The sequence below is a fragment of the Cotesia glomerata genome, linkage group LG7 (genome assembly GCF_020080835.1).
Source record: "Cotesia glomerata isolate CgM1 linkage group LG7, MPM_Cglom_v2.3, whole genome shotgun sequence".
NCBI lineage: Eukaryota > Metazoa > Arthropoda > Insecta > Hymenoptera > Braconidae > Cotesia > Cotesia glomerata.
In genome coordinates, this window is record NC_058164.1 from 1,711,680 (window position 1) to 1,732,521 (window position 20,842).

At 26.3% G+C, this 20,842-nt stretch overlaps 1 protein-coding gene and 2 long non-coding RNA genes across 5 annotated transcripts; 2 read left to right on the top strand and 1 right to left on the bottom strand.

Moving 5' to 3' along the window:
• Positions 1-593: 593 nt before the first annotated feature.
• LOC123268487 (metabotropic glutamate receptor 7-like) lies at positions 594-11,767 on the bottom strand. 3 transcript variants are annotated; one of them, XM_044733599.1, is made up of 14 exons: positions 11,497-11,767; positions 11,021-11,236; positions 10,732-10,863; positions 10,314-10,493; positions 8,270-8,439; positions 7,846-8,000; positions 7,457-7,729; positions 5,979-6,134; positions 5,692-5,818; positions 5,419-5,530; positions 3,641-3,867; positions 2,482-2,762; positions 1,404-1,708; positions 594-1,154 (listed from the first exon to the last, which is right to left on the bottom strand). In XM_044733599.1, the coding sequence occupies exons 1-14, from the start codon at positions 11,701-11,703 to the stop codon at positions 738-740; spliced, it is 2,958 nt and encodes a 985-aa protein (XP_044589534.1). In that variant the 5' UTR covers positions 11,704-11,767; the 3' UTR covers positions 594-737. The 3 variants fall into 3 exon arrangements, with proteins under 3 accessions (XP_044589534.1, XP_044589535.1, XP_044589536.1); XM_044733600.1 differs by having other exon boundaries at positions 889-1,154; positions 1,312-1,708; XM_044733601.1 differs by lacking the exon at positions 1,404-1,708 and having other exon boundaries at positions 912-1,154.
• LOC123268555 lies at positions 8,343-11,122 on the top strand. Its single transcript, XR_006510249.1, has 4 exons — positions 8,343-8,454; positions 10,340-10,643; positions 10,716-10,879; positions 11,015-11,122. It is a non-coding gene; the product is annotated as an uncharacterized LOC123268555 (long non-coding RNA).
• A 4,604-nt stretch (positions 11,768-16,371) lies between the features above and the next one.
• LOC123268551 lies at positions 16,372-20,283 on the top strand. Its single transcript, XR_006510245.1, has 5 exons — positions 16,372-16,597; positions 17,425-17,769; positions 17,838-17,943; positions 19,035-19,135; positions 19,199-20,283. It is a non-coding gene; the product is annotated as an uncharacterized LOC123268551 (long non-coding RNA).
• Positions 20,284-20,842: the final 559 nt, after the last annotated feature.

Below are 20,842 nucleotides of genomic sequence, written 5' to 3' on the forward strand. Positions count from 1 at the left end.
AAAATAAAAGTTATGACACTGGTAAAAATAATGACTTTACTCATTTTCTTTGAAGAGAATATGTATTTGATCAAAGAAGAAACTAAAATATCAATTTAACTAGTCACTACTCCGATGCCGTCTCTATTATTATTATCTTTTGCTTCTAAAAGTAAAAAATAATAAATATATATTACTTGTAAATCTAAACTTTGAAACAATATTTTAGTCTTAAAACAAATTCATCAGTTATTACCATCATTAAAGCACAGATTTTTGTAATATCGATGGTATTTTTTTGGAACTATGTCTGACGTACAAAAATGAATCAAGTTATTGTATTTTGAACGGGATATTGGAAGCTTAGACTCAAAAAGATTATGAAGATCGACGTCTTTTTTAAATGATTTATTCAAAATGACTGTTTTAAATGATTCCCAAAAATCTTTTTAAATAAAATGAGTTGAAAAATCATTATTTTTATCGGTGTTATAACTTTTTTTAAGGCTAATAATTAATTACGATTAAAAAAAAATGATACGCCCTTTTGGCTTTAAAATTTTTTTGTCTTACAGCCAAAAGGGCGTATACAAAAAAAAATTTTTTTATTCACTTTTCTTGTAGATCTGAATGTTATAAACATTTTTAGGTTGGTTGGAGGAAAAAATTTTTTTTTATACGCCCTTTTGGCTCTGCATTAGTAACGCGAATTGCTAATCTACCTAATAAAAATAAAAAAGTAATTCAGCTAAAAAAAGTTAGTCACTTAGAGGACTAATTTGAGCGTCACCGCCATTGACTGCTATTACTGCTTCAGTAGATGCTGATACTGTGGTAATAGGTTTGTTGATACTACTAGTATCATCATTGTCACCAGTAACGGGACTACTGCGTGAACATGAAGTAACACTTTGTATCGTCTGGCTTCTAGATGGTACAAATCTCATACTGTATGTCGAGCGCAATCCAGAGTGTGTTGACGAACTGTTTTGAGCATTACCACCTGAAGGAGCTCCGGCGCTGCCAGGACCACCAGCACTCACAGTATTCGTGTGACCAGACCGTACATTTTTATTTGGTTGAAATAGCACCAAGTAAACTTTTGGTATAAAAAGACAACCAAGCACGACAGTCGCCGATATATTGATGCACATACACATGCTGGCAATTTGAATCTGTAATTTAAAATTATTATTTTTAAATAGCTGGATAAATTAAATTTTAAGGATAGAAAAATGAATATTAATATTTTAATCTATGTCTCTATTAATGTAAATAAATAACAGATACATGCAGTTGATATTAAACGTGCAAAATTACAAGGACACTTACAAAAAAAAATAATGTTTAACAATAATAACTATAACATCTAAGATGTGGATTAACGACACACGTGCGACAACTTGGCATTTAAGTAATAATACCGTGTAATCGTTATAAGTGCTAAAGTATATGGGAACAAAGGCCAGCCAAACGATGCACGTGGAATACATCGTAAATCCAATATATTTAGCTTCATTAAAGTTCGCTGGTATTTTACGTGTCTTGAAGGCGTAAAGTGTGCACATTAAGATTAGAACCATGTTATAAACTAAAGACATCATGAGTGAGAATGTTGATACACGACAAGTGAGAACTGCTGTTAATGGATTTGGATGAATTTCTTTTATGTCGGGTGGTTCGATTATCAACCAGACAATTGTACCAATTAATTGGATTGATGTGATACCTACGTATTGACAATGATGGGTTAATATTTACATTTTTTTATACTATTTGTAAGATTATTAGATAATTATTTACAAGTCAGGTCAAACCTATTTTTGGCCATATCTTGGTGAAACATTTAAAAATTTTTTTTATTCAGCTTGTTTTTACGACGGATTTATGGTGGGGTTTTGGCTCTCATGTTTTTGGATAAACTTTTTGTTTTATCTTTTTTTGATGTTTTTGATATATTTTTTTTTTTTTTTTTGAAAAGTACATAAAAAAACGAATAATTTAAAAAAAAAGTTAAATATCACAATTTTCTAAAAATTTTATAAATTTTCTTGAAAATTTGTTAAAATTTTGGTAATTAACTTTTTAATGTAAATATTTAACGAATTTATGCCAATATTTTGATAGTTTTTTTTGCCTTTAAAAGTTGGAAAAAATTTTGGCTCTAATGTTTTTGGATAAAATTTCTATTTTATTTTTTTTTTATGTTTTTGATATTTTTTTTTTTTTTTTTTTTTTGAAAAGTACATAAAAGAACGAACAATTAAAAAAAAAAGTTTAATATCACAACTTTTTAAAAAATTTATAAATTTTTTTAAATTGTGGTAATCAACTTTTTTTTTTCTTAATTGGTCATTTTTTTTTTTTATGTATTTAAAAAAAAAATATCAAAATTTTCAAAAAAAAATTTCGTTAAAAAAAATGAAAATTAAAATGGTAGACCCCACTTGTAAATAATTACCGCTTATTATTAGCATTGTTATTTTTTATTTTAATAGTTACCCAATGAAATAGCTATTTGACTCTTAGGTGAAGTGTAAGAAGGCCGTTTTAGACATTTTTTTCCTTGAGTAAAAATTCTTGATATCCGATTTGTTTTTGTTAAAATAGCGCTGTAGCAGATACTTAAACAGAGACCTAAACCGATACGTAGATATGTACAATTCCAGCGTGTTGGTTCGCCTAAAATAACGAAACTCATTCCATAACACAAGAGGATTCCAACTAGAAGAACGTAGCACAGTTCACGTCCCGAGGCCATAATTACTGGGGTATGATTGAATCTATTCAATAAAAATATTCATTAAAAAATCAATAGTTGCATCCAAATTATTTGCATTTTTATTGAAAAAAAAATAAATAAAGTGGAAATTTTCTTTTAGCTGGAGGTAGAAAAAAAGTCAGAATATCGAATGTCAAAATAAATTCATCCAGGTAAACAGAATTTTCAAGCGCTACTAAAAGCCTTCAACCATGTCGATATCTCTTTATTCCTGTGACCCAATTAATTCTTATTGAAACTCAAGATGATAAGTATATTAATCTATATTTCTATTTAAAATTTATTGCTTCTGAAAATTTCAGTGTCTAGTTTCTAATTCTAAGAGTTTTTTTTAAGTTTAAAGTTTTTAAAATAAAAGTTGTGCAACAACTAGCTTTTAAATGAGGTAAACTTCACGAAATAATGTTAATTAACAGAGTTTAGTAAAATATATAATTAAATTTTCTGTAAAGTAGTAATTTAAAATTTACTCAAAAAATTATTTCTTTTGGTTTGCAGTTTCAGTGCATGAGTCAATAGAAAGTGAATTTAAATATAATTTTCACTTTAAATACTCTAACTTTTCATAGTCGGATTTAGAAACTTTGCTCTACGGACAATTATGCAAAGCATCAAACTCTCTATAAAAATATGCATTGATGAATTTTTTATTACAACTTTGATATATAGATAGACTTACTACTAGAAACTATAATTTTTTGCATAATTTAAATCAAATTCAAATCCAGCCGTCACACGTTTTTTATATCTAAAAAAAAAGTTCAGCTTCCATCAGAATTTTTTTACCGATAAATTGACTTTTTTTTCACTCCATTAAAAAAAATTTACTCTTTTCCAAGCACTTAAATAATAGTATTAAATTTTCTAGGTAATACTTACCGTACAAATATAATTATCGTAAAGAGTGTAATTAATATGCCGATACTTGCAAAACTCAAAGGTACTATAGCCCATGGACTTGCCCATGTTATTATTTCGGCAGGTATTTTGATACATCGTGACTTTGAGATATTGTCAGGTGCCCATCCGGGCTCACAGTTTCGACATGAGTCATTAAAGACATAGGCATTGTCTGGACACTGCATGCAACTCCAGCAACACATATCCTATAAATTAATTATTATTAACTTTTTTTTTCTTTTTAATAATATAATACAATAAATTTTTCACCACCTTGCCAAATATTAAATAATCAATTATTTATAATTAATTTTTAATATTTAGTTTTTTTTTTAGCTATTTATTTTTAAAGGATTCTGTAAGCTTTAATTTTTTAAGAAAATTTTGTAAATTATTCTTATTAAAATAAACTAACAACCTTGCAGTCACTATGTGACTGCCGTGACTTGTAAACTATGAATAAATTAAATTTTGCTTCATTAAATAATGACTTTTGTTATATTGCACTGCACTTTCTTAAATATTGACGTGTTAAAAGATATAAGCTCATCCCGATTTTACACTCATCAAGGACTTTCATTTGAGTACCCACATGAATTTTGATATATTTTTTATATATACAATATATATAATATATACAAATATATAAAATATATGAAAAGTTGATGTAGGTACTCAAATGAAAGATCTCGATGAGTGTAATGTCGGAGTGAGCTTATATCTTTAAAAATGTCAATAGTTTAAAAGATATTCATTAAATTGCACTGTATTTTCTTAATTATTGACCTTTTTAAAGATATAAGCTCATCTCGATGTTACACTCATCAAGAGCTTTCATTTGAGTACCCACATGCATTTTGATATATTTTTCATATATACAATATATATAATATATACAAATATATAAAATATATGAAAAGTTGATGTAGGTACTCAAATGAAAGGTCTCGATGAGTGTAATGTCGGAGTGAGCTTATATCTTTAAAAATGTCAATAGTTCAAAAGATATTCGTTAAATTGCACTGTACTTTCTTAATTATTGACCTTTTTAAAGATATAAGCTCATCTCGATGTTACACTCATCAAGAGCTTTCATTTGAGTACCCACATGCATTTTGATATATTTTTCATATATACAATATATATAATATATACAAATATATAAAATATATGAAAAATTGATGTGGGTACTCAAATTAAAGTTCTTGATGAGTGTAATATCGGGATGAGCTTATATCTTTAAAAATGTCAATAGTTCACAAGATACAGAGTCATTTCTTAATTATTGGCCTTTTTGACGATATAAGCTCATCCCAATGTTACACTCATCAAGAGCTTTCATTTGAATATCCACATGCATTTTGATATATTTTTCATTTTTATAATATATACAAATATATAAAATATATGAAAAATTGATGTGGGTACTCAAATGAAAGGACTTGATGAGTGTAACATCGGTATGAGCTTATATCTTTAAAGATGTCAATAGTTCTCACGATACAAGGTCATTTCTTAATTATGTATCTAAAGATAGATAATTTTTGAATGCAGTCTAAATACTTATCATAATAAATTTACTATCGGTGAGAATGATATGAAACCTTGCAAAGGCACAATTTCAAGTCAAGACCTTTGCAATGACTAAATTTCACTAAAAAAAAACCGATTTTATCATATTAACTATCCTGGACACAAAATTTTTCTTCTTCTCTTAATAATATAGATTTATCTTAAATTGCAGAAGAAAAAATTACCTGAAAATTTCTGACATATCCAACCGGACAATCACTGCTACAAGCGCTCTGTGGGATATTAGCTTCACCAGATCCACCATGCCACCGGGTCATGTTTATATCCAGATTTAGTCTGTATGTATAAACACAGCATTTATAAAATAGCTTCTTGTTATGCAAGTAGTTTAATATAAAATACCAAGAGTATGAATAAAATAGCTTATTGTTTATCTTCATCCATCTATTATTACTTATTACAATAAAAACATTGACAATCTGGTTACTAATACTTACACTTCTTTCCAGGAACCAATGAGGACGTAGTCATAACGATTTTCATCAGTATGTTGATACTGATAAATATTATAAAAGCCAAAAGCGTCGCCGTCATTGTTGAATCTTATTTCCGTACCTTGACGACCTATAAAAAATTCATGTGATATTTAATGTAAATATATTCACAATCTCGAAGACTAATAAATATCTGTTGGTATTATACAGAGCTCAAAAGCTTGGATATGTAGAATAATAAGTAGTGACTTAGTCGTTAGATAGTTTAAAGCTTTAAAAATAATACATACCCGTGAAGCTTACATTGCGAATATAGTGAAGAAGATGTTGTCCTGGTGGTGCTGGCGTCAGACTGTCGCACAGATGGTGCACTGTTCCACGAGTTTTAACACACTCGTCGTTAATAATGTTGTGTACTGCGTGTGCCATCGCATACACAGCGTCAACTAAAATATGGTACGGTATTAAATGATTTATTAATGAGATAAATAATTAATCAACTTATCTAATATTAAGCAAGCTTAATTATTTATTCTGTCTGTTGAAGATTATTTTAAAACATGATACTGAAATTACCAGACATCTAACAATTTTTCAATGAATTTATTATTATAAAAAAAATATTTTTTTAAATTCGCACTTATAATTTTTTTTCAATTTCTTCATGTGGAATTTTTTATAATACTGAAGTTTTGATCATTGTCCATTTTTTAAAATCTTATAACAATTTAATTACAATAACAAAAATGATTTTGAAAACTTCCATTAATAATTTTTTTTAATTTTCACATGTGGAATTTTTTTATTTTATTTTTTTCATAATAATTTAATTGCTATAAAATTATAAAAAAAAAATTTCTAATGGCTATCAGATCAGCTTCAGTGTCATAATTTTTTTTATAAAAATTAAGTTGGCCATCTAAAAATTTTTAGAATTTTTTTTTATTAAAAAAATTATTACAACAAAATAATTTTGATTTGTAAAAAAATTGAAAAACTGTAAGTGCAATTTTTAAAAAATTATTATTATTTATTTATTTTATTTTAAGTCATTTTTTGACAGCTAGATCACAAACGACTTCTATTTACAACTTATAATATCTTAGGACATAAGCTATATTTTGTTTATGAAAATTAAGTTAGCCATCTAAAAATTTTTAGATTTTTTTTTTATTAAAAAAATTATTACAACAAAATAATTTTGATTTGTAAAAAAATTGAAAAACTATAAGTGTAATTTTTTAAAAAATATTATTATTTATTTATTTTATTTTAAGTCGTTTTTTGACAGCTAGATCACTAACGATTTCTATTTACAACTTATAATATCTTAAGACATAAGCTATATTTTGTTTATGAAAATTAAGTTAGCCATCTAAAAATTTTTAGAATTTTTTTTTATTGAAAAAATTATTACACAAAAATAAAAAAAAATTTCATTTGTAAAAAACTTGAAAAACTGTAAGTGCAATTTAAAAAAAATATTTTTCTGTTCTAATTCAATTATTGAAAAAAAAACCAATAAATTAAATGTATACCAATAATTTAATGTATTTTAGGAATTAAATTGTCTTTATGCACTGTTCCTGATTGTTGAGTAGGATTTAAAAAAATATTTTTCAGTTTTAATTTAATAAATAAAAAAACAATCAAAACGCCGGCTAACTTTAGTAGCATAAATTTTTTTTATTTAATTTAATTGTAAAAATCGAAAAAATTAATAGATGTTTGTTAAATTGAGTATAATTTAAAAAATAAAATAACTTGCCTACAAATGGAACAAGGCCTTCTTGATCATAATCAACAAGCTCCTCATCACCTGTGCAGCGTTTCACCCCAGTTTTAGCTGCTGAAGAGCTAGAATTTTGCTCGATAAAATGGCACTTGTGGTGTTGAGACCAGAACTCACGGAACCATACATTACGACAGTTAACCATTTTTCCTGTCTTACTTCCTAATGGATAAGGAACATTTTTTTCCGTCTGTCCGTTGCACTCATTGCCGACTCGAGGTCTTAAATTTTTATAGTACTCATCGAAATCTACAGCAAAGATTTTTTTTAATGTATTTTTTCTTGACTTGGTGCCGACATGAGTAATGAGGTAAAGTTTAAGTTTCTATTGTTTGTCAGTTGGTAGCTTTTAATGTTTTACATACCTTTTAGAGAATTTCCAAATGGCAAGATCGTAATCGCGCCTTGAGCAGCAAACTCTTGATCTCGCACCGGATGAACTTTTGCGCCCCACGAGTCACTTCCGACCCACATAAAGTGCCCTGTTCTATTGGCACGAACAGTTGCTTGCAAAAGTTTTCTAATAAAAAATAGTTACTAGATAAATAGATGATGATAAAACTAATAACAATAAATATTTAACTCCATTAATAATAATAATGAATAATGAGTAATGATTATTACAATATAAAACTTTTTTATTTATGTTAAATTTATTTTGTAGTTTAATTTAACGATCTGGAAGATATTTATAAGTATAAATATAGAAAAGTCACAACAAAAGAAAAAAATAAATATTAAAAATAAAAATAGAGATGAAATAAATGACAAGAAAAAAAAAATAAATACCTGATGTTATCTTCATCGACAAATAAAATGACGCCTCTGGCATTATGCTTAGATCCAAGTCGCTCAATAATACGATCAAAGTCTTCAGCACGTGAATTACGAAGAATTTTTTCACTTATTGCAACACATATGTTATATTCTGAAGCGAGACCAATGAAGCGGGCTATTCCCTGGAGAATATAGAGGTAAATTAAATTAGATTTTATTCTTTATCTTTATTATATTACTTCTCATATATACTTATATATTTATATACTAGCAACCTTGCAGTCACTATGTGACTGCTGGGGCTTGTGAACTATAAATAAATTAAATTTTGCTTCATTAAATAATGACTTTTGTTAAATAGCGTTGTAATTTTTTAAATATTGATATTTTTAAAGATATAAGCTCATCCAGATGTTAGACTTATCAAGAGCTTTCATTTGAGTACCCACATGCATTTTGATATATTTTTCATATATACATATATATAATATATATAAATCTATGAAAAATTGATGTGGGTACTCAAATGAAAGGTCAGGATGAGTGTAATGTCAGGGTGAGCTTATATCTTTAAAAATGTCAATGATTCACAAGATACAAGGTAATTTCTTAATTATTGACCTTTCTAAAAATATAAGCTCATCCCGATGTTACACTCATCAAGAGCTTTCATTTGAGTACCCACATGCATTTTGATATATTTTTCATATATACATATATACAGAGTGTCCCAAAAGTCACGGACGCCATTGTAGCGTCTGATGAAAAAAAATAATTCTAAGACGAAAAGTCCTTAGCCATTTTTCAATTAACCGCATAGATAATTAATTATTAATTAAAAATAACGTCTCTTTATTTGTTAGAGAGAGAGCGCCAGTGTCCAGTAAAGTATGTGCCAAACAAAGACACAACTAACTGTATGACTAACTAGTTTCTAACGTAGTCACACATATTTACTTACACATTTACACGTGCAAGCGTCTTCGTTGGAACGCACTTGACTTGACCTAGCGCTCTCTCTCTAACGCATAAAAGGACGTTATTTTAATTAATAATTATCTATGCGTCTGATTAAAAAATGGCTAAGGACTTTTCGTCTCAGAATTATTTTGTTTATCAGATGCTACAATGGCATCCGTTACTTCTGGGACACCCTGTATAATATATAAAAATATATGAAAAATTGATGTGGGTACTTAAATGAAAGGTCTTGATGAGTGTAACATCGGAATGAGCTTATATCTTTAAAAATGTCAATGGTTCACAAGATACAAGGTCATTTCTTAATTATTGATATTTTCAAAGATATAAGCTCATCCCGATGTTACACTCATCGAGAGCTTTCATTTGAGTACCCATATGCATTTTGATGAATTTTTTATATATACATATATATAATATATATAAATATATGAAAAATTGATGTGGGTACTCAAATAAAAGGTCTTGATGAGTGTAACATCGGGATGAGCTAATATCTTTAAAAATGTCAATAGTTCACAAAATATAAGGTCATTTCTTAATTATTGACATTTTTAAAGATATAAGCTCATCCCGATGTTACACTCTTTAAGAGCTTTCATTTGAGTACCCACATGCATTTTGATATATTTTTCATATATACATATATATAATATATATAAATTTATGAAAAATTGATGTGGGTACTCAAATGATAGGTCTCGATGAGTGTAACATCGGGATGAGCTTATATCTTTAGAAATGTCAATAGTTCACAAGATATAAGGTCATTTCTTAATTGTGTATCTAGAGATAGAGCATTTTTGAATGTATTCTAAATAATTATCATCATAAATTGACTATCGGTGAGAATGATATGAAATCTTGAAAAGGCACAACTCCAGTTTAAGACTTTTCCAACGATACCAAATTTAACTATAAAAACCCTTTTTATCATATAATACACTGGTCACAAAATTTCGCTTATTCTCTTAATAATATAGATTAAACTTTTAATATTTTATTTTATTTCTTTCAATAATTACTTAGTTAAATTTATCAGCGCGGCATTTTATTAACATATTATTATTATTACTTTTTCACCGTAATCCCCTTCAACAGCGACCGTTGAGACGTACTTCCATCCGAGCTGATGTACCACTTCAACCATCGCCTGCGCTTGAAAATTATCCGGTGGTACAACTCTGCTGAAGTATTCAAAACGACTTTTGTCCGAGAGCTCTGTGCTCGTCGATGCGTAGCTCAATTGTGGGATCTGTCAAAAGGAATCGCCGAGTAGATACATTAGAGTACTAAAAATAAAGTAAAAATACGAAAAATATAAAAAAGCTGCTGTAACTAGCTGTAGAACTAGAACTAGAGCTAGAGCTGAGCTAAAATTTTTTTTTCAAATTATATAATTCTAGTAAGTAGTATTTATTTTAGGTAAGTACTAAAAGTTTGGTAAGTAAAAATAATAACTTAGGGTTTGTTACAGTGTATATCTTTTCTACCTTGAAGAGCCTCAATATGTTAGCAACCATTATTGAAACGACACTGAATGATGCTCCGATAACTCCAGTGACAGATTTATGAGGCACATAAAGCGGTGCCTTACCATCTTCGCATTTATACTCGGTCATATCCTTAAAAAAATCAATGGTAATATTTTTGTGAGCTTTGATATCGAGATATTTAAATTTTTTTCTGTTCCGATTTTGTAAATGTCGGTATAAGTCTAAAGCCGATTTAATATTTCATATTTTATATTTTATATATTAATATTAATGTTTATAGAAATACCTGATTCATGTATGACCGCACAAATTCCATACTTTGATCTAAAGCATATGTATCACTACTACATGAATCGAGAATAAGTGCTCCAAGGGTGGTATTTGGTAACAACTCATCATTTCTATTGATCTCATCGATCGCAAAAAGCATTGCCTCTAAACGCTGGACGCCTTTCTCCTCTTTCACTGCTCCGCACGGTAATTCACCACTCAATCCCACAATCTATACTCCAAAATTCAATATTTTGTACTATGTGCATATATTACACACATAACATACATAAATGTATGTAAAAGTAGTAATAATATTAACATTATTCGATAACGATAATAACTATTACTATCCTCGTAATAACATCATCAATTTATCAATAATAATTATAATACTAAATTTCATTCATTACCAATCAATTAAACCTTGATAAACTGATTGATGTATTAATTAATGCCGTCGTCAAATAACTAAATAATTATGATAATCACCTGTTCGTGCATTGGAAAAATCCCGCCAAAAATAATATCACCGTCAATTCGAATTAATTTTGAGCTGTTTGCTCCATTGTAATCACTTTTTATATTGCTATAAGCGTTGGTTAAAGAAAACACCGAAAATATTAAAAATATCCATAGTAATATTATTGAAATTTTAATTAGTGCACTCATCGGGCTACGCCGCTTTTGATTTTTCATTATTAATTATTTTTGTTATTACTCTTAGTCGTTTTTATGAATTATTTATTTTTTTATACACTAATTTATAAATTATTGAATTTTATCATTTATAAATATTTTAAAAACATCGTCAACTTAGATTGCTTTTTTTTTCTTTTTATAAAAGAAGATAAAATTTATTGAGCGCTTCTCTTTATAAAAACTCTTCTTAACACTTTACTTAAATTCAATTCAAGTAGCTCGTGATCATTTTGTGAATATAAATCACGTTCTGTTATTATTTTTTTTTTATTTATTTTTTATCTTGATTTTCATTTATCGATGTATTTTTATTTTTATAATACTAATTTTTAATTATTTATTTTTTTAGAATTATTGTAAATTTTTGCTGATTATAATCAACATTTTTTTTAATTATTTAATTCCGCGCGAGTAATTGGTTTATTTAAAAATTTCTAAAATACAGCACTTAAAAAATTTTTATCACCATTATTTTTAATAATAATTATCCTTTATCATTAATAATTTTTTTTTTCCAGGACTTTAAAGAATTTTTTTCACGGTTTATCTTTAAAAGACCGCGATTGTGATATAAATTACACGATCCACATGTGGAATATCCACTTAATCACGTATGAGGCATACATGATAAATTACTGTAAAAAGAGACAAATAATAATAATAAAAAAAAAAATTAGGATGAAGGTTACGAAGGATATTGAATAGAATCTGAGATATATATATGGATATAACAAGTATGTACCTTCACAGTGAAATTCGTGGAGCAAACTGATGCTGCGCTCATCGGGATTCTCGTTTTGTTGTACCAAAATCAACGAGTTTGCGCAAATGCAATCATTGCTTTTTTAGATTTTATTTTGTTTCTATTTCACCAGGTACATATCCTGAAGCTGGTATTTTATTCATTGTACCGTATAATTTCTCTAATACGTATAGAAATAGAAGTGCTACCTCCAAACGTTTGTATAAGTATCTACCTTCATACAAAATAGCCCATCGTGTCGATTACTCAATTAAATAACGAACCAACGTATACAAGAAATAATAATTACAAAAAATAAACAGTAATTTCAGTATCCAATTACATTCTTTTTTATTGAAATAATTAGTGTCAATATTTGATATCATCTTCTATCAATCAATCATTAATTCAATTTCAAATTAAATATTATCTTCAGATTTATTGATATTTTTTTTTTATCAGATCATTATTTATTACTAAGATTATAGAGCTTAACAGACACAATAATACAAAATATGATTATTAGGAAATTATTGTCTAATAGAATTATCTATAATCAATCTAAAGATACATAAAACATATTTAATAACTTATTAAATATTTGGACATGAATAAGTATCGATTACACAGGTTAATATATTAATTAACGGCTCAGATTTATTATTTATCTCTAAGTTCATTAAATGCACTGAGAGAATTTTTTTTTTATAAGCATTTTAGTTCGAGAAATTAATTTTTTGGAAATTTTGAACAATTTTATTTCTTAGCTGAAAAAATCGAAAAAAATGTTTTTTAGATTTGGAAAAAAACTAGATAGATAATTTGAGAATTTTTATCTAAAATTGTTTTTTCTTAAATTTAGAAAACTTTTTTTTCTACAAGAAAGTTACTGTGAGAATAATTTTGATTTCTTCAGCTAAGATATAAAATTGTTTAAAATTTTTAACAAAATTTTTTGTTACAAAAATGCTCTTTTTTTGCAAAAAAAAATTTTTCTCTCAGTGTAAAAAAAAATATAAAACATCCCGAGTTGAAAAAATTAACTTAATTGAACTTAACTGTTATATTAAAATTTATCTTATTTAAATTGTAAATAAAGATACTATGCTGTTTAATTTTGTAAATAAAAATGAGTTCTGACCAAATTTATATGTATGAAGAAAAAAAAAATTATGCAATCGGGGAAACTTAAGCCTGTCAGAATAACATTACCCGGCTGAAAAAAAAAATATTTAGACGTGACTTGAAAAACTTTTTTCTTCTTACAATCAACAATGGCTTAGAACTAAAGAAAAGGTACTCAATATAATGATAAAAAACGCTTTATCATACTCTTAAGGGAGGGTCTGAATTACCCTTCCAAGGCCTAAGTTACCCCAATATTCTACGATTCGGAAAATCTATGCCTGGAATTACTCTGAAAATATAAAGTCCTAGCTCGTATATAAAGAAAATTACTTAACGAAAAATATAAATTGCAAAAGATATCTCGGTCGTAAGTTAAATTTGAAATTCTTACTCTTCTTTAAAAGTTTTGTCGTAAAAGTTCAATGTTATGAAAACATTCAATTTCCGATATACATTTTTTTTTATTTTTATTACGATGAATAAAAATTTCGTTGTTTTCATAAGATTAAATCAGAACTTTAAAGTAAAGTATGTGATAGCGTGGGACTGAATATTGAAGATATTTTGAATTTTTCGAGATGACAAGATTCTAGAAAGTGCATACATTTTTAGTGAAATCGATGCGATAGTTTAATGGGTTGAATTTTTTACTTGCAAATTTTATTTTCAAACGTCGAAATTATTATTTCAGTCAGAGTATTAAAATTTATTAAATAAATCGACAACCAGGTATTGATTTTTTTTTATAAAATATTCGATAATTAAATTTTTATTCACGGTTTAATATTTAAAGTTTTTCGGTATGAATTTAAAATTATTTATATTTTTCAAGCATTTTTGGAATTATTTTCGCCTGTAATTTTGTTAATTATCTCTTTCGTATATTGATAATTATAAAAGGAACCAGGAAAATAATTATTATTATTGTGTAATATTTTAAGCGCTTTAAAGTCTTATTAATCTCTTATTGTAAAAATGTGGATTATAATAATAATTATGATAAATATAAATGAATTAAACCAAGTTTGTGAATAGAAGAAAAATAAATCAATATTATGATTTATTAATAAAATTATTTTCTATGAAAAAAAAAGTTAGATTTATCGGGAAAAATTATATTACTCAACAAGAACAATTATTGAAAGAGAAATATGATAACAGTCAGGAAAAATAAAATTAAAATAATTGTTATTTGATATTTTAGTAATAAATTACAATAATTCCATTTTGTTTTTGTTATTGTTACGCAATAAATGGGTATTATATAGAACCGATTTATTATGTATACATTTACACAAATATTGCAAAATCGATGAGAGTGATGTATAAATTCGAAACTCAGAGGACAAAATATTAATAAAATGTAAGATGTATTTTTAATTTCATAGTTTTTTACATCTACTTATTTTTAATGACTAACCATGTTAATTTATAACAATACTGAAATATCAAAATATATGTCTTTAATTTTTCAGTCACATATATCGAAAAATTACGAGATCTACTCTGCGTAGCAAGCCATGATTTATACTTTTAAATACTAATAAGTTTTTTTTGTACATTTAAATTGATGATATTCAAATTAGCAGATGTCTGATAATTTTTAGTTTTATTTAAAAAATAAAGTAGTGCCGGAAAAATAACTCATAAGAATTGCATTCATAGCTTTTTAAAATTTCAACATGTTAAATTTTAATTTAAATATTTTTTTGCAATAAATTATTTATTGAGTGAAATTCTAAAAATTGTCAGATTTCTGATAATTTCAGTATTATTTAATCTTAACTATATGAAATATGAATTTTTTATATGATAGCGAAGTTAGCAGACATTTAACAATTTTTTAATATTTTTTTTCATTAATTAAATTAGAACTAAAAAAATATTGTAAAAAATTCCATGTGTTGTTTTTTAAATTTTCTACGTGTGGAATTTTTAAAAAATTCTTTTGGTATAAATTTTTCAATCAGAAAAATTCTAAAAATTCTCAGGTGTATGCTAACTTTATTTTCATATTTTTACAATACCAGTGAGCTGACATTTTTTTTTATTTTCTTGTAATAATTTTTTCAACAAAAGAAATTAAAAAAATTTTTATATGTCGGTTAACTTTTCACTATTTTTCAACAAAAATAAAAAAAAAAAAACTGTTAATGATGTTAGAAATTTTTATGAGAATTAAGTAAGCCATTTAAAAATTTTTAGAACTTTTTTTATCGAAAAAAATATTACAAAAAAAAAATAAAAAAAAAATTTCATTCATAAAAAACTTGAAAAACTACAAGTGCAATTTTTAAAAATATTTTTTAGTTCTATTTTAATAAATGAATAAAAATGAAAAAATGAAAAACGTCGGCTAACTTTAGTATTATGAAATTTTTCAGGATTTTATAGCATTGAAATTATTATGAAAAAAATTTCACATGTGAAAAGAAAACAAAATTATCAGTGTAAATTTTTCAAAGCATTTTTTTATTGTAATTGATTTTTTATAAGAATTAAAAAAATTGACATTTTTCATTTAACTTTAGCATGATAAAATAAAAACTATCTGTAAAAAAAAAAATATGGATTGTTTAGTAGTAATCGAATATTTGCATAAATAACAGCTGATATTCTTCAGGCAAATATTACAATTTAATGTGTATAAAGCACGGTTTAATAATTTTCAATTTACAGAACCGAAAATAGCTATAAGGGAATCGGGAATAAAAAATACAATTTAATATCATTGATATTCATTTATTTAATTGATTTTATAATTGAGTGAATATATTCAAAAAATTTAATTTCGGGTCTAATTTAAATATACATCAAAAGATTAAATATCTTTTGTCTCACTCGGTAATTGGATTCTAGGATTTTCACGTCTCTTCACTCTCGAGTGCACTCAGTCCGTAAAAGAATAGCCAGTGGGTGCTCTTGAGGTCTATGATCAAAATAAAAATCTATAAAGTAGCACATGTCCACATAATATTCGCTTCTATCTTCATATTTTCATTCCACGTAAAATTTATACGTGTGTTACTTCACACACACATACACACACAATAAGTTCATTATTGAATATTCCCGCGAAAATAAAAAAATTCTGGGTTGCAGTCAACTAGTCAGATTGACAACATTCCGAATTAATAAATTTCTAGAACTTAGAAAGTAAATATAAAATATAATTTAAAATAATTAATTTTACAAATTTTAAAATTTCGAAAAATATAAACTTGAATAATGAAAAAACTAAAATTATATTAATAGAATCTTTCAAAGTCACAAAGTCTCAATAAATTAAAAAACATAATAACGAAAATTTATACGCCAAAATGAATGAACAGACGAACACTCATTTAGCCGAAAAATGTAAATAATTTTATAATTAGATTAGAAATTTTTTTTAATTAATTTTAAATTAATTAATTTTATTTTAATTTACAAGCATGTATGGAAAACACTCAAATTTCATGATTGTAAAGGTGGACCATCTAAGAAAAATTTCCAATTTTTTGGATGAGTAATTTTCGGCCGAATCATTATTCGGATAGATGAGTATTCGGATGAATATACGTCGGAACAACCCTTTTTCGAAATCAAATTAATTTTAACTCTTGAGGAATATAAGATTTATATTTACTTATATTCGATAACCCGGTGTTTTATAATTTGCAAAATTGTTTTTCGGCTGGTATTATATTTAAGTTAATGTATTTTATAAACTTTGAATGTAGCGGAATTTTTAATTTTCTAAAGTTTTGATAATTCGGAATGCTGTCGATCTGACTGGTTGACCGCAACCCAAAATTCTCACCAGTTCTATTGGGAAATTTATAATTTTCCTGGCCGCTTATTCGCAGGGTCTCTGTCAGAGTGGGGAGAGAAAAAAATATTGAGTACGAACCAGCAGCCAACTTCATCCGTATTGAGGTTTTGTTACACATGCAGGCAAGTTAAGTGTTGTTTGGTTAGTTATTTTATTTTGTATTATTTGTACTTTATTTACTTACTTGATTGATTGATTAATATTTCAATTATTTTTGCTTTATTTGTTTTTTATAATCATAATAATACTATGGTAAATAATTACTTTGATAATTCAAAAACATGTGTGTGATTGCTTGAGTTTAATTGTGACATTTAATAGCAAAGCTGAAAATATATGGCATAATTAAAAATAATAAATTACTTGGGATTAAGTTGAGGTAAAAAATATTCCATTTCCAGGTTTTTAAAATATTTTTTTTAATGATCAAATTTGTTACAATTTGAGGTAAATAATGAGCAAAGGAGAGATTTCCTGAGGGTAGACGAAAACCCGTCGACAGTTGTCATTGTTTGACGTTGATGATAATCTTAAAAAATTGCCGGATATTGATGTAAGTTTTTTAAAATTAAATTAAATTATTGTTATTGTGGTGGTGAGATAAATCACCAAGTTAATATATTCCTTAATATTTTTATCAAACGGAAGAGATAAAATAATTTTATTATTTCAGAATATAATATTAGCATTTTAATATGCTACGAAATTATTTTAATTAATAAAATTGTACCTATATTAATTTAATTTCTGATGTTCATAATTTCAGACAGTTGTGTCTGAACTTTTCATTATAGTAGTTTGTAATTAAATATTACAGTTTATAAATAATTAAAATAAAAGTTATGAAAATCGTTTTGAAAACTCAATTATTTATTTTTGTTTATAATTAATAATAACTTTTTTAATTAGTCAATTATTTTTTCAGATCAGTAAAAATGCTGATAAAAAAATCATTTTATGATGAAAATTAAGTTAGCCGACATCTAAAAATTTTTAGAATTTTTTTTGATTAAAAAAAAAATTTTTTTTTAAATTTCATTTGTAAAAAACTTTAAAAACTATAAGTGCAATTTTTTAAAAATATTATTTTGTTCAAAAAATTAAATGTCGGCTAACTTTAGTATTAATTTTATATGATACTAAAGTTAGCCGACGTTCAAAAATTTTTCTATTTTTTTTAACAATTAAATTTCAAGTAAAAAAATAATTTTAAAAAATTGCACGTATAAATTTTCAAATTTTCTACATGTGAAATTTTTTCTTTTAATTTAGCAGATAAAATAAAAAGTGAAACAAAAAGGGTGATTCTAAAATAAAATAAAATATTTCTAAAATAATAATATTCCGGGTGTACAAATAGTGATTATAAACTATCAGACATATTATGTTTTTCTTATCTTTGAAATTTTTTTATAATTTTTTCTTTCAAATTTAATTAAAAAAATTTTTTTGTTTTTTTTAATATCTTAAATTTTTTAAATTTATCTTTTCTTTGCAGATTTTATGTATTGTATAAAATCATTAATTATAAACATTCTATACATAAAAATGTAACATATTGTTGTAAATTGCCGAGGGCGTTTCTTTACAAATAAATGAATAAATAAATTTTATAGTAACAATTTTTTCACTAACAATATTCAGATGTCGGCTAATTTAATTTTCATTCATTTTATGATTTTCAAAAACAAGTACAGGAATCATACAGAGTAGCTCAAGTTTTCTTGAAAAAAAAATCAACTGCAGTAAGCTAATAATTTTTTTAAATCATATACTTTAATTTTATTGATAAAATTTTTCTATTACAGAGATTGGATAAAGAAGCAGTGAATATTTGATGGAAGACAAAAATAATCAGATCCCCTATTTTTATATTACATTATGCTCCGGAGAATTCCACATTAGGCATTAAAGATGAACCAATAAACGCTATTGATCCATCTTTAGATTACATGTTTTTGTCATACATAAATTACGAAGAAATAGAAGAGAGCCTGGAGCAACCCCAAAGGGGATAAAGAAGAAGAGGCGTATACGGTGGCTGAAAAAATCAATAAAAATAAGTTATGATAACGCTTTAGACCTAGATTGTGTTACAATTTAGATGATAATTTATTAAGTAGTATTAATGACACTAGTCGGAATGAAAGATATCAACTGTCAAAGCGGTGCAATGTGATACCCATGTACTTTGTACTTGCTTCATTATACCAATCTCGGAGATATTAATTCATATCTCTTTTGTCGACTATCGTTCTAGGTACGGGCTGTTCTTTTGTTGTTTGTGAAAAAGACCAACAACAAGCCCGACGTGTAAAATCCACACAGGAAGATTGTTTCGTACATTGTTACAAACAGGCGACAAACTTTATGTTTGTGATGTTTATGGTATTGCGTTTACATTCAGTGGAGCATTAGGAGACACTTGTAGACGCATGCTGGTGATAAACCGTTTGGTTGTGATAAACATAGTAGTAAATTTGTCGCCCTGTATTACTTGAACAGTTATATGGAGAGATATTGTAATAACCAAAGTATAAGCCAAAAATAATTTAAATGACAGCCGTAATGGTTAATGGTGTTGATGTAAATGCAAATGCAAATACAGATCTGAGTAATAATATTGATGGTGGCAGTATTATAAATGACAATGCTAATGATCGTGCTGAATCTATTGAAAATAATGGTTAAATTATTATAATTTAGTGAATGATGTTACTGTTGGTAATGACGAGTTTATTGAGAATACTGAGCTTATTGATCATGCTAATTTGAAGCGTATTAATCATCAAGACTCGAAAAAAAAATTATTGATGATCTGGTTAATTAAATTAAACGAGCAATCTTGCAGTCACTATGTGACTGCCGTGACTTATGAGATAAACAGAAATAAAATTTTGCTTCATTAAATAATGACTCTTGTTAAATTGCGCTGTAATTTTTTAACGGTTGACGTTTTTAAAGATATAAGCTCATCCTGATGTTACACTCATCGAGAGCTTTCATTTGAGTACCCACATGCATTTTGATATATTTTTCATATATACACATATATAAATATATAAAATACATGAAAAATTGATGTGGGTACTCAAATGAAAGGTCTTGATGAGTGTAATGTCGGAGTAAGCTTATATCTATAAAAATGTCAATAGTTAACAAGATACAAGGTAACTTCTTAACTATCGACATTTTTAAAGATATAAGCTAATCCCGATGTTACACTCATCAAGAGCTTTCATTTGAGTACCCACATGCATTTTGATATATTTTTCATATATACATATATATAATATGTATAAATATATGAAAAATTGATGTGGGTACTCAAATGAAAGGTCTTGATGAGTGTAATATCAGGGTGAGCTTATATCTTTAAAAATATCGATAGTTCTCAAGATACAAGGTCATTTATTAAGTATTGACATTTTTAAAGATATAAGCTCATCCCG

Excerpts from the sequence above, each read along its gene's own strand:
- LOC123268487 (XM_044733599.1), bottom strand. The coding sequence starts at position 11,703 with ATGAAAAATCAAAAGCGGCGTAGCCCGATGAGTGCACTAATTAAAATT. Across the intron at positions 11,237-11,496 it reads TTTTTCCAATGCACGAACAG|ATTGTGGGATTGAGTGGTGA; the intron begins GTGATTATCATA and ends TTTGGAGTATAG. Across the intron at positions 1,709-2,481 it reads TCAAATAGCTATTTCATTGG|GTATCACATCAATCCAATTA; the intron begins GTAACTATTAAA and ends GTCAATACGTAG.